The sequence below is a fragment of the Piliocolobus tephrosceles genome, chromosome 16 (genome assembly GCF_002776525.5).
Source record: "Piliocolobus tephrosceles isolate RC106 chromosome 16, ASM277652v3, whole genome shotgun sequence".
Lineage (NCBI taxonomy): Eukaryota > Metazoa > Chordata > Mammalia > Primates > Cercopithecidae > Piliocolobus > Piliocolobus tephrosceles.
In genome coordinates this window covers 72117645-72131621 of record NC_045449.1, presented here as the reverse complement: position 1 = coordinate 72131621, position 13977 = coordinate 72117645, and the positions used below count along the sequence as shown (strand labels likewise).

General features: G+C 57.5%; 1 protein-coding gene and 1 long non-coding RNA gene across 2 annotated transcripts; one reads left to right on the top strand and one right to left on the bottom strand.

The window, feature by feature from the left end:
* Positions 1–394: 394 nt before the first annotated feature.
* Positions 395–4878, bottom strand: LOC111542350. Its single transcript, XR_002731517.1, has 4 exons — positions 4552–4878; positions 3492–3547; positions 2592–2670; positions 395–828 (listed from the first exon to the last, which is right to left on the bottom strand). It is a non-coding gene; the product is annotated as an uncharacterized LOC111542350 (long non-coding RNA).
* A 335-nt stretch (positions 4879–5213) lies between these two features.
* SOCS3 (suppressor of cytokine signaling 3) lies at positions 5214–8545 on the top strand. Its single transcript, XM_023211664.3, has 2 exons — positions 5214–5573; positions 6138–8545. The coding sequence occupies exon 2, from the start codon at positions 6226–6228 to the stop codon at positions 6901–6903; it is 678 nt and encodes a 225-aa protein (XP_023067432.1). The 5' UTR covers positions 5214–5573; positions 6138–6225; the 3' UTR covers positions 6904–8545.
* Positions 8546–13977: the final 5432 nt, after the last annotated feature.

Here is a 13977-nt window from a genome sequence, read left to right as displayed (position 1 = left end):
CATGTATCCCCAGGTGTGGCAGGCTAGCTCACAGGCAGAAGACGCACAGCCAAAGGCAGGCCCTGGGCAGTACAGCCCCGGCTGCCTCCTTGTGCTGTAGAGTGCCCAGCAGTGTTCAAGACAGGGAGACCTTGGGTTTGGCATTTAGCAACGCTGTGGTCTGAGGCCGGCATCCTGACCCATCTAGCTGCAGATGCAGCCACCAACAATGGCAACCTCAGCATCCGCCCCCGGGCTGGCAAGCCTGTGTTCACCAAGCCATGCCACGGCTTCCCGCGACCACCCCGTGGCGCCAGGGTTCCTTCCCATCCATGAGATTTGGGGAAGGGTTCAGCATCTGTCACACACCATGAGTAAGTGGAGCCCTACAGGCGGCTGAAACCACTGTGTACTTCCCCTCCATCATGAATGAATATCTTTATTATCTTTATGACCAAGCACCTTTGCCTGGAAATGGGATTGTGACTTCGCAGAAATTCTGCAAAGGGAGAGATTAGGAAAAGGCGAGAGTCTCCTAAATCCCTTAGACGGGAAATCAGGAGGGCAGAGCAGAGGGGCCCGATCTCCCCTTGACCCCCCCAGCGGAGGGAATATAAGAGCAAGCAAGCCTGCGTCCCAGCTCTGGCTTCTCTCTGCTGGGGTCCCTGCCTGGAAACGGCTCTGGAGTGTGCCCTGTAGAGGCCCAGGTGTCTCTGCCCACATTTCCAGAAACGTTTTTGTCTTCATTCCCTTTGTCTTCAGATTAACAGGCCTCGTAATCTCATGGATGGGGCTTCCTAGCACTCACACCCTCTACCCCGTCTGTATACTCTTTACCCCTCCTGAGCCCTGCAGGGAAAACCAAAAACTACTCTAGAAGAAAGCAGGTTGTGGTCTCTGAAAACAAGGGAAAGAAGAAGTCAACATCATCCTTGACTTAAAGATTCTTTCTACGTACCAGATTCCAGTCTTAAAAAGAAAAAAAATCAAATATAGTCTGTTTCCCCAACATCCTCACTGGAGATCTAGTCAGAACATTTTGGTTAATGCAAAAAGAGCTACCTGGAAGTGTAGAGTGTCTGCCTTTTTTTTTTTTTTTTTTTTTTTTGAGACAGGGTCTCACTCTGTCTTCCAGGCTGGAATGCCACGGCACAATCACAGCTCACCGCAGGCTCTACCTGCTGGGCTCAAGGGATCCTCCCACCTCAGCCTCCCAAGTAGCTGGGACCACAGGCGTGCACCACCACGTCCAGCTAATTTTTAAATTTTTTTGTAGAGATGGAGTCTCCATTATGTCGCCCAAGTTGGTCTCAAACTCCTGAGCTCAAGCAGTCCTCCCACCTCGGCCTCCCAAAGTGCTGGGATTACTGGCACATGCCACGGTGCCCAGCCTATCTGCCAACTTATCTGCCAAATTTTAAAGGAAACGTAGAAATCAGCCAAGGTATGGAAGGTAGTTCCCTCCCTGTCCCCAGACAGGGAAGCAAATGTACAGAAACCCAGGACTGAGGACGGTAGTACCTCCTGGACAGCTTGGAGCTCCATGGAGCTGGGGCATGAGGCCCCAGCCGCTGAGGCAGTGGCGGCCGATGAAACTGACACAGAGCAGCGTGGGACGCACACTGCACCGAGGAGTCTGGATTCATCCAGAAAGCGATGGGAAACCATGGGAGAGATTAGAATGCCAAAGGAAAGGCCAGGCACGGTGGCTCACGCCTGCAATCCCAACACTTTGGGAGGCCAAGGCGGGAGGATCACCTGAGGTCAGCAGTTTGAGACCAGCCTGGCCAACATAGCAAAACCTTGTCTCTACTAAAAATACAAAAAAATTAGCCAGGTATGGTGGCACACGCCTGTAATTCCAGGTACTCCGGAGGCTGAGGCAAGAGAATCACTTGAACCCGGGAGGCAGAGGTTGCAGTGAGCCCAGATGGCACCACTGCACTCCAGCCCGAGTGATAGAGTGGGACTCTGTCTCAAAAAAAAAAAAAAGAAGCTTGGTGTCCAGCCGACCTGTTTCAAGACAAGCAGCTTTTTGGAATGTATCTTCCATGGGAGCTGTACGGTTCCCCAAAACAAGGCAGCTTACATCCATAGCCAACCATATGAACCCAAGCTGCAGCAGCTCAGCTCACTCCTCCCTCTCCTCGAAGCCTCCCCAGTGCTTTCAAAGTCGTGACAGTTAACATGCATTGAGCACGTCCTATGTGCAAGGCACCACTCTAAGCATTTTGCAGGTGGGAGCTTCAGACAACTCAATGAGGTAGGTACTACTCTCCAACCATTTCATAAACCAGGAAACCAAGGCACAGCTGGCAAGGCAGATTGCCTAAAGTCACACAACTACTGGGTGACAGAGCCCGAACAACAGTTCGATCTCCTGAGTCAGTAGGCAGGGAGCCCCGTACCTCCCACCATACTCATCACCTAGGGGCCCCCTGTCGATTGCCTCAGCCATCTCCCCCTGCAGGATTCACCCAGCACTTCTGTCTTCCAGCCCTTTGCCCTGTGCCTGGCAAAAGCAGGCTCTCAGTAAGGGTTTATGGAATGGATGAATGAACTTGACCTGTGTCAGAGCATTGTAATTTACAAAGCACTTTCTCATCCATTACCTCAAGGGCTATTCCTTGAGTCTTCCTTGTCTTCCACTGGGCTCTGCCCAGAAGTGTATGGTCATGCAGCCACGTAACACTGAATGGATGAGAAAAAGAATGAAGTGATTACAGAGAGAAGGAGAATCCATTTCATTACCCTGCAAGCATTGTGAGGGCAAAGACCAGGTCCTACTTATCATTATAGATCAACGCCCAGCCCAGTGCCTGGTGCATGGAGCTCAATATTTGTGAAATGCGTTGAATAAACCAGCTTCCTCCTCTGCTCTCCTAATAGTCTGGAGGGAGAGTTGAACTGGGTTACTTCTATTTCTATCATGCTTTGATGTGCAGAATCTTTTTTATGTTTTTAAATTTCAGATCTCTTATGGGAAAGGTTCTTTTTCTTCCCTTTTTTTTTTTTTTTTTTTTTTTGAGACAGAGCTCTGCCGCCAGGCTGGAGTGCAATGGTGCAATGTTGGCTCACAGCAACCTCTGACTCCCCTGTTCAAGCGATTCTCCTGCCTCAGTCTCTCAAATAGCTGGGATTACAAGCATGCGCCACCATACCCAGCTAATTTTTGTATTTTTAGTAGAGATGAAGTTTTACCATGTTGGCCAGGATGGTCTTGATCTCCTGACCTCGTGATCCACCCGCCTCAGCCTCCCAAAGTGCTGGGATTACAGGCATGAGCCATGGCGCCCGGCCCTTTTTTTTTTATTTTTTTTTTTTTTTAAATAGGGTCTCACTCTGTTGCCCAGACTAAAGTGCAGTGGCACGATCATGGCTCACTTCAGCCTCGACCTCCCTGACTAAAACAATCCTTCCATCTCAGCCTCCCAAGTAGCTGGGACTACGGCACAGGCCACCGCTCCTGGCTGATTTTTTTTTCTATTTTTTGCAGAGATGTGGGTGCTCACTTTGCTGCCCAGGCTGGTCTTGGATGCCTATGTTCAAGTGATCCTCTGGCCTCAGCCTGCCAAAGGGAACGAAAAGGTTCTGGCTCCAATTTTACAGATGGCAAAACAGAATCCCAGATAAACTGTGTGTCTTGTCCAAATCTCATTGAGTCCCCAGCACATGCTGGAGAGAGGTGATGGCACGGACTGAGGATACTGTAGCAAAGGCAGTGCGCAACTATCATTTCCAGGACCCGCGAAAGGACCAGCTCTAGGTTCTGGAATCCCAAGCTCCCAGTCCCTGGCGGGAGTCTCTTCCTTCCCTTTCAGCGCCTCACTATCCTGGTATCTGGTAAGAGCACAAGGCCCCAGGCCCACAGCCTCTGCATCCCGAGAGGTGAGGATCTAACTGCCACTAAGGCAGCTCTCGGGTGTCTCCAGCACCACACAGCCCATGTGGGGACAAGATGACAAAACTTGCCATCCTTCATAAGGCTGGCCCCAGGTCTCCAAGCCCAAACTATCTACATCAGTGCCGACGTGACCAATAGCAAACCAATCTTTCACCTCCATCACCTCCTCTCCTGCCCTCTACCCCCTCCCCGCCAGTCCTCCCCCCACCCCAAGAGAGGCAGGGAGGCACATCCCAGGGGGTGGGGGCACATCCCGGGGGTGTGGGCCATCCGGCAGTAGGCTGAACCCCTGAAAACTGCTTTCCGGAAATTTTCTCCTGCTAGAATTTTATTCCCAGGTCTGACCCCAGCCTGGGGTGTGAATTCCCCGTTCTCGGCCACCTTTCCAGCTCCGGAGACAGCCATTCCCGCAGACCCCTGACGGGCCTATTCCAGGGCCTGGGGCGCGCAGCACCAAACTGCACTCCCCTAGGAGACCCCAGGGCGCCCTCTGGCGGACGCGGGCCGTAGGTTGGGGCCATCGTTCCCCCTCGAGCTCTCCAGCCCCGCCGGGAGCACCTGGCCCAATCCACATTGGACCAAGTCGGTTTGCAGACCCCAGTGCATGAAAGCGTTTTTATTTGGGAGGGGAGGGGGGCTCCACACTCGCGTCAGGGTTGGCAAAGAACCTGGCAGTGGGCCAAGGCTGGGTAGCTGCCACGCAGGGGCGTCCCCTGCAACCCTGGGTCTCCCCTCTGGGACCTGCTGGCAGGTGACTGTCGCACGTCTCCAACCTCCGGCTCCCGGGTCTGCCCCCAGCCCCGTGGCCTGGCTGTGGGGTAAACCCACTTCCCTTTTGACTGGCCTGGGCCGCCTGGACCCGCAATCGGGCACTCGGGGAGGCCCGGGTGGCAGCGAGGGGGTGCCCCCGCAGGGTCCAAGAAAAGGGGAAGGGGAACCGGGAGGCTCTCCCGGTCGGCCTCCTAGAACTGCCCGCGCTCCCGAAGCGGCGCCCCCGCCTCTGCCAGAAATTGGCCTTCTTAGAAGGGAGGGGGGTGGGGGGAAAGTGTGAATGAGAAGTTGGGGGCGGAGCGCGGCGGGGAGGGGCCGCTGCCAGGAACGCGCCGCCGGGGCTGGCGCCGCGCCCACCGGCCGCCTCGGCCGCCTCTCGTCGCGCTTTGTCTCCGCGCGCGTCCCTCCCGGTCCCTGCCCCTGCTCGCGGCCCGCCCTCGGCGCCCGCGGCCCCTCCCTCACCCTCCGCGCTCAGCCTTTCTCTGCTGCGAGTAGTGACTAAACATTACAAGAAGGCCGGCCGCGCAGTTCCAGGAATCGGGGGGCGGGGCGCGGCGGCCGCCTATATACCCGCGAGCGCGGCCTCCGCGGCGGCTCCGACTTGGACTCCCTGCGCCGCTCCGCCGCTCCGGCTCCGTACGCAGCCAGCCGCCCGCCGCCTGCCCGGCCCAGCTCCCGCTGCGGCCCCTTGCCGCGGCCCCTCGCCTGGTCCCCTCCGGGTTGGTCCGGGGGTGCGCAGGGGGCAGGGCGGGCGCCCAGGGGAAGCTCGAGGGACGCGCGCGCGAAGGCTCCTTTGTGGACTTCACGGCCGCCAACATCTGGGCGCAGCGCGGGCCACCGCTGGCCGCCTCGCCGCCGCCTCGCCTTGGGGACCCGAGGGGGCTCAGCCCCAAGGACGGAGACTTCGATTCGGGACCAGGTAGGAAGGAGGAGCGCCGCGTGGGGAGGGGTCTCGCTCAGTCCCGGGAGCCTTTCCCGGTTTCCCCTCCCCTTCCCGGGTCATTCCCGGCAGGGAGGGGACGGGGTAGGGGCAGAGCGGATGAAAGCCGGAGATTCCAGGTTCCCGGAATACTCGGGCTGGGGACTTCGGGCTTCTCCTGTCCCCTCCCTATCCCCGTGCCTCGGGTTTCTCCCTCCGTCCACACCGCCTGGGGCCACTGGACTGAGCGGCGCCCAGACAGTCCCGGGGGCCCTTCTCCTGCTCCCCACCCGGCCACACTCCTGGAGACCCAACTTACGTGCGCGAGTTTCCCACGCTGCACCCTTGCAGTGCGCGCTGGGGAAGGGGCTGCCCGGGGCCACCCTGCCGGCAGGGGCGGGAGCCTTGCGGGCTCCGTGAGGCCCCTGGATCGGAGCGCGGGCCCAGGCGAGGGCCCCGGGGTATTGGGTACCCCAGTAGTTCGGCGGAGGCAGGGGAGCCGGGGCGGGCCGGGCGCGCTGGAGGGTTTCGGGCACTCACGCGCTCGCGCCTTCCTCTCCGCAGCCCCCCGGGATGCAGTAGCGGCCGCTGTGCGGAGGCCGCGAAGCAGCTGCAGCCGCCGCCGCGCAGATCCACGCTGGCTCCGTGCGCCATGGTCACCCACAGCAAGTTTCCCGCCGCCGGGATGAGCCGCCCCCTGGACACCAGCCTGCGCCTCAAGACCTTCAGCTCCAAGAGCGAGTACCAGCTGGTGGTGAACGCAGTGCGCAAGCTGCAGGAGAGCGGCTTCTACTGGAGCGCAGTGACCGGCGGCGAGGCGAACCTGCTACTCAGCGCCGAGCCCGCCGGCACCTTTCTGATTCGCGACAGCTCGGACCAGCGCCACTTTTTCACGCTCAGCGTCAAGACCCAGTCTGGGACCAAGAACCTGCGCATCCAGTGTGAGGGGGGTAGCTTTTCTCTGCAGAGCGATCCCCGGAGCACGCAGCCCGTGCCCCGCTTCGACTGCGTGCTCAAGCTGGTGCACCACTACATGCCGCCCCCTGGAGCCCCCTCCTTCCCCTCGCCACCTACTGAACCCTCCTCCGAGGTGCCCGAGCAGCCGTCTGCCCAGCCACTCCCTGGAAGTCCCCCCAGAAGAGCCTATTACATCTACTCCGGGGGCGAGAAGATCCCCCTGGTGTTGAGCCGGCCCCTCTCCTCCAACGTGGCCACTCTTCAGCATCTCTGTCGGAAGACCGTCAACGGCCACCTGGACTCCTATGAGAAAGTCACCCAGCTGCCGGGGCCCATTCGGGAGTTCCTGGACCAGTACGATGCCCCGCTTTAAGGGGCAAAGGGCGCAAAGGGCATGGGTCGGGAGAGGGGCCTGCGTCCCCTCTCCTCCATGGCACATGGCACAAGCACAAGAAGCCAGCCAGGAGAGAGTCCTGTAGCTCTGGGGGGAAAGAGGGTGGACAGGCCCCTCCCTCTGCCCCCCCTCCCCCCCGCAGAATGTGGCAGGCGGACCTGGAATATGTTGGAGGGAAGGGGGAGTACCACCTGAGTCTCCAGCTTCTCCGGAGGAGCCAGCTGGCCTGGTGGGACGATAGTAACCACAAGTGGATTCTCCTCCAATTCCTCAACTTCCCCTCTGCCCCCAAACGGGACACTTGGGGAATGCTGAACTAATGAGAACTGCCAGGGAATCTTCAAACTTTCCAACGGAACTTGTTTGCTCTTTGATTTGGTTTAAACGTGAGCTGGTTGTGGAGCCTGGGAAAGGTGGAAGAGAGAGAGGCCCTGAGGGCCCCGGGGCTGTGGGCTGGCTGAGGAAATGGTCACACCCCCCGCCAACCCCAGGTGAGGATCCTGGTGGCATGCTCCTCTCCCTGGCTCCGGGGAGAAGGGCTTGGGGTGACCAGAAGGGAACCATCCTGGTGCCCCACAGCCTCTCCTCTGGGACAGCCACCAAAAACACAGGTTCCAAAGTCTGCCTGGTGCCTGAGAGCCCAGGGCCCTTCCTCCGTTTTAAGGGGGAAGCAACATTTGGAGGGGATGGATGGGCTGGTCAGCTGGTCTTCTTTTCCTACTCATATAAACCTTCTCGTACCTGGGTGGATGGAGTGGGAGGATGCAGGAGATGGGACATCTTTCACCCCAGGCTCCTGGTAGAGACGACAGGGGATTCTGCTCTGTGCCTCCTGACTATGTCTGGCTAAGAGATTTGCCTTAAATGCTCCCTGTCCCATGGAGAGGGACCCAGCATAGGAAAGCCACATACTCAGCCTGGATGTGTGGAGAGGCTGAGGGACTCGCGGGAGGGCACCCAGCCAGCCCACAGCCAGGGAAGTGGGGAGGGGACAGAAACCCATGCCTCCCAGCTGAGCACTGGGAATGTTAGCCCAGTAAGTATTGGCCAGTCAGGCGCCTCGTGGTCAGAGCAGAGCCACCAGGTCCCACTGCCCCCAGCCCTGCACAGCCCTCCCTCCTGCCTAGGTTGGGGAGGCTAGAGGTCATGGGAGAGGCTGGACTGCTGCCACCCCGGGTGCTCCCGCTCTGCCATAGCACTGATCAGTGACAACTTACAGGAATGTAGCAGCGATGGAATTACCTGGAACAGGTTTTTTGTTGTTGTTTTTGTTTTGTTTTTTTTGTTGGGGGGGCAACTAAACAAACACAAAGTATTCTGTGTCAGGTATTGGGCTGGACAGGGCAGTTGTGTGTTGGGGTGGTTTTTTTCCCTATTTTTTTGTTCGTTTCTTGTTTTTTAATAATGTTTACAATCTGCCTCAATCACTCTGTCTTTTATAAAGATTCCACCTCCAGTCCTCTCTCCTCCCCCCTACTCAGGCCCTTGAGGCTATTAGGAGATGCTTGAAGAACTCAACAAAATCCCAATCCAAGTCAAACTTTGCACATATTTATATTTATATTCAGAAAAGAAACATTTCAGTAATTTATAATAAAGAGCACTATTTTTTAATGAAAAACATGACTTGAGCCTTTTCTCCACCCCGCCCCCCGTGCTTGCTTTCTCTTTCACCCCCACCCACACTGCATCGGAGAAGAGGAAGAGAGCTGCAGAGTGTGGTGGCTCTGCCCCCTCGCTGGAATCGAATACGTCTCAACCTTTCTCAGCCTTACGTCAGCACGCCTGCCCCGTGTGTCACTGACAAGCTAAGGCAGCCACCTAGACTGTTACCGAGAGGGGTAATTCCTGCAAGTCTGATTCAGATCTGACCAGAATATGCAAAGCAAGTTCGAAGGAAGCGCTTCAAAGGGCTTGCAGGGAGCAAGCTGAGCTGTGGTCAAAGCTTTTAGAGGCTCCAGGCTATTAGAGGCGCTTGGGTTCCTTGGCAGGGAGTCGTTCCGAGAAAGCCCAGACAGGGGGGTCCTGGTGGTGACCTATGACCTCAGTCAAGCCAGGTTCACTGGAAGTGGGAGGAGGGGTGGTCCTGAGGCAAATCTTGCATGCAGGTGGAGCCCCACCACCCCCCACAGGACCCCAGGCATTTCAGGGGCTTCCTGGCCACTCCTCCCCATGCCTGCTTCCCTTCCTCATTCCTAGGGTCCCCAACCTGAGCAGCAGACAGGATCACCCTCCTCCCAAAAAGCACCCATCTATTAATCTCTATATTTTTTTGAAACAGGGTTTACTATGTTGCCCAGGCTGGTCTCCAACTCCTGGGCTCAAGGGATCCTCCCCTCAGCCCATCTATTTTTAGTCACTCTCATTTAAACGCTAAGGGGCACTTAGAGGTTACCTGGATTAATATCCCCCCTGCTCCCACAAGGCAGGCGTTCTCATCCCCACGTTCTCAGACACGGCCATGTGCCCCATGTGAGCCAGGACTTGGACTGGTCACTTCTGGTGCCTAGATTGGTGCTCAGTAAATATTTGTCAACTAAGTAGGGGTAGCAACTCAGGTTCAGGAAGGTTAAGCAACCTGGCCAAGGGCACACCACTTGGGAATATGGGGAAAACAGGATTGGAACCCAGGAGCATTTGATTTCCAAAGCCCGTGCCTCTCTGCTGCTCTGCCTTTCTATACACTCAGCATATACCTGCCCTCAGGGTGAGTTCCTCCTTAGAAACCAAGAAGTTAGTACCTTCCCCCAACTCTGGGGTTTCAGCACTAGGATTCTTCTAATAGCAAAAAACATCTTCTCTCCGGTAACCCAGCACTTTGGGAGGTCGAGGTGGGCTAACGGCTGGAGCCCAGAAGTTCAAGACCGGCCTGGGCAACATAGTGAGACCCTGTCTCAATTTAAAAAAACAAAACCAAAAACAAAACCACCTTCTCTGAGGTATTCTCCTTTCATGCTTCCTTCTCCTCCAGTCCCCACAGCCTGACAGCTGGGAAATGAGTGTTAACCCCAAGTCAGGGGCCCTCATCTGTCTCAGATGACACAAATACCAGAGCCTCTTCCTGGCCCCCTTGCACCCAATACACTGCTCCAGGAATCGGGGTCCAAAAGGTAATAGAGAGTAAATAAACAAAGTCATTTTTCTTTCCTATTTCCTGGGACTTTTGGAGAAAATGACCTGAAGTGACGAGAAGGGGGGGCCAGGCCAGGCATGAGGCGGCTGAGGGGACAGAGCATGTGGGAGCCACACCAGAGGCATCATGAAGGAACTCCAGACTGGGAATGCAGACCCAGGTAGGGCCACCTGCCCAAAGCACAAGTGTAGGGGAGGGGGCCCAGTGGGGTGTGGTTCCCCTGTGCCTTCCAGAAGGATGATGGGTCTTCCTCAGTCTGGGGTCTGCTGGGCAGCCACCACCACCTTCAGCTGCACAGACTTCCCCTTCCACTGGAATAACAGCCATGAGGGAACCGTAAACCTGGGGTCCCTATACCTTTTTTTTTGAGTCAAGGTCTCTCTCTGTCACCCAGGTTGGAGTGCAGTGATGCGATCATAGCTCATTGCAGCTTTGAGCTCCCGGGTTTGGGTAATCCTCCCACATCAGCCTCCTGAGTAGCTGGGACCACAGGCACACGCCACCACAGCCAGTTATTTTTTATTTGTAATTTGTTTTGTATATTTTGTAGAGACAGGGTCTTGCCATGTTGCCCAGGCTGGTCTCGAACTCCTAAACTCAAGCAATCTGCCAGCCTCAGCCTCCCAAAGTGCTGGGATTACAGGCATGAGCCACTGTGCCCTGCCACTGGGTCCCTGTCCTTGACCTAGAAGGCCAAGGGTTTAGCAAGGGTGTCCAGTGTTCATAGAATGCTAGCAAAAGAATTTGATCTTCGCTGGCCAGGGAGGAAGTAGTTCTCCCTTCCCACCCCAGGGAGGTTGAACCTTGGTTTTGTGGAGTAGCAGAGGCAAGAAGACTCATTTCCCTCCTCCAGACCGCTGCCCATCCCAACCTTCCTCTGTCTTTCCACTTCTTCTTCTTCTTCTTTTTTTTGTCACCCAGGCTGGAGAGCAGTGGCAGGATCACAACTCACTTCAGCCTCAACTGCCAGAGGACAAGCAACCTTCCCACCTCAGCCTCCTGAGTAGGTGGGACTACAGGCACACACCACCACACTTGGCTAATTTTTGTACTATTTGTAGAGATGGGATCCTGCTATGTTGCCCAGGCTGCTCTCTAACTCCTGAGCTCAAGCAATCTGCCCACCTCGTCCTCTTCAAGTGCTGGGATTTCATGCGTGAGTCACCGCGCCTGGTGTGCCTTTCCATTTCACATAAGACTGGACCAACCCTTTGGGTTTGCAGACCAGGAAACTGAGGCCCAGAGAAGGGAAGCAACATGCTCAAACCCACACAACAAGCTGGTGGCGAGGCCAGGAGAGAATCTCTCCCCCAGCTGACTTCTCAGCACGGCTCCCTTCTCTCCTCATCCCATATCCGGTAACAGAAGTCTTTCTGTACTTCTCAATCCTCAGAAGGGAAGACACCCTCCTCTAAGGGACTTAGTGGGGGGCCCTCTGGCCTGGCTGCGGGAGGAGGGGTGTTCCTGGCTCCCAGATGTGCTGACAAGTGTCCTGCAGGCAGTGGACGGCTTCCTCCCGGCTTGAGCAGGCACTGGTGCCTCGGCCTGGTTAAAAACAAGGCTGAGGGTCCCCGGCCAACAGAAAGGGGAGAAATCCCCGCTCCCAGCCCTGTGCCCTACTACCTTGCTTCTAGAGCTGTAAGACTCCACCCCAAGAGGCCCTATCCTCTCTCCGGTGGTGCTGTTTTAGGGCAGGCCTCCTGAGGCTAGAGCCAAGAATGGGAAATCTAAGGCCTACTCTGGGGGAGGGAGGGAAGGAGGCCTCAGACAGGGAAGCCAGCGATGGAAAATCAGCCTGCACGATGTGTCCTAGTCTTAGGAATGAGTAAGGATGTTTGGGAGGGGGCACCGCAGGGGTACCGGGCGGGGGTTGGGCGGAGAGGCAGTCGGGAGGCTAAGGGAGTAGGGGACTCCGGTCCCAGAAGCGCGGGGCAGGACAGGGACGATCGAGGCCGAGGGTGACAGGAGCCCCAGTGCGGGGAGCACCATCTTTCCCCCGCCCCCACTCCCCTCCCGATCTGGCGGCCGCCGGGCTGGCGGGCGGGCGGGCGCGTCGCCTCGAGGCCGCCCTCTGCCAGGAAGAGTCACTTCCCGGACACCGCGGGAGCCCTGGCGGAGCTATGCGAAGAATGTCCGCGCCGAGCACGGGGGGTGGCACCTCTCGGGCCCGCATCTCCGCCGCCGCCGCCGCCGCTGCGCCCTGCGAAGCGTGAGCCCCGGGTACGGCCCCGCCACGCCACGCCCCCGCCACGCCCCCGCCACGCCCCCGCCCGCGGAGCGCGGTCGCCGGGGCAACGGGATTACGGGCGGAGAGCGCTGTTTATTCTCAGCCCAGTGCCAGGAAATTCGGCCGGGAGGCTGCCAGGCGCACCTCCCTGGGGTGGGGGGCGGGAGAGGGAGGAGACAGGGTGGACCAGGCCGCCCTGGGCGCGTGGGGGAAGGGGGGAGTCAGGCGTTCGTCACCGGGGGTCACTGACCCCTCCGAGGGGCGGCTGCTCAGAAAGCCTGGACTCTTTCCCGGCTGTGAGTGGATCAAGTTTTCTTGTCCCAGGGGAGCCGAGATCCCCCTTCAGGTCAGCGGAGCAAACCTACCCCCCACACACGCTCTACTCAGGGAGCCTGTTCTTGGAGCCTCAGCCCCCTCCCCTTCTAGTCACTCACTCATTCACTCATTCATTCATTCAGCAGATCTCTATGGAACACATCCCGCGGTTAGGGACTGTTCTAGATCCAGTAAGACAAGGCCCTGCTCGCCCTGCCCTCCAGAGGTTGAGTGGGAGCAACCAGACGATAACGAGTAAATATGTAAATTAAATAAATATAGACTGTGCCTCGAAGACGCATCTTCAAATCGCATTCCCATTACAGCATGCATCCACCCTCAGCATGGAGGCCAGCTTGTCCCAGTTTAGCTCTGAAAGTCTGGCAAACTAGGACAATTGGTCTCTGTACCCTCAGGTCTGAACACACCCATTTCAGAGATGGAGAAACTGAGGCCCCAAATCCAAGGACAGCTCTTTCATTGTCAGGGAGCTAGAGAAAGAGCTGGTGGCCCTAACTTAGAATCCTGGGTTCTATGGGCTAAATGCTTTTCATTGCCCAGAGCTCCCCCTCTCTGCCCCTCAAGGCCTCTGAAAGCACAGAGGACCACCTACTGCCAGTCCCCCAAGGTGTGTGGATGAAACTGCTGACTCCTGGCCTGCGACCCAGCTCTTCTGAATCTGAAGCCTGAAGACAACCTTGGAATCTGAATAATCGCCTCCCCAGGTGACTCTGAGACCTCTCGCAGCCGCCTTCAGGGCAGACAAGCCTGGATGCTCCTTTCGTCGTGGGACAGCACATTTCCTCCTTGTTCCTTGACTAAGCCAAAGCTGGGAAATCAGCAGGGAGGGAAGGTTCCGAGCTCGCAGGCCTGTGGGGCGGCAAGCATGGACATGTGCAGCCCTTCGTCTCCTGAGCTGAAGGACAGCAGGGCCAAGGGAGGAGGAGGAGGAGGAGGATGCTCCTTCCCCCCAGCGCTGAGCCCTCCCAGCTGTGCTGTGCTGGGAACAGGCCAGGCGTTTGTGAAATCCTCGGGTGAGCCTGACCCACTGTCATGAGGACTTGCCTGTGGAAGCTGGTGCGGGGGGGGGGGCCGGGCGGGGGGGGGCCGCGCGGGGGGGGGGGGGGGGGTGGGGGGGCGCCCGGGGGGGGGGGGGGGCTGTTCCCAGAAGCGGGTAGAACTCTGGACTTCCCACTCCTGAGCTCTCTGATTGCAGCACAGCCTTAAGCAACAGTAGCGGCCTGGAAGGCTGGGCTGCAGGCTGGAAGGCTGGGCTGCAGGCTGGAATGCTGGGTTGTAGGCTTCAGGCTTTTCTTCAGAAAAAAAATTCGGGTTCTGAATGCTAAGACTTTGGGCTCTTCCAGTTAACACCGTCACT

Coding starts and splice junctions, on each gene's coding strand:
- SOCS3 (XM_023211664.3), top strand. CDS start 6,226: ATGGTCACCCACAGCAAGTTTCCCGCCGCCGGGATGAGCCGCCCCCTG.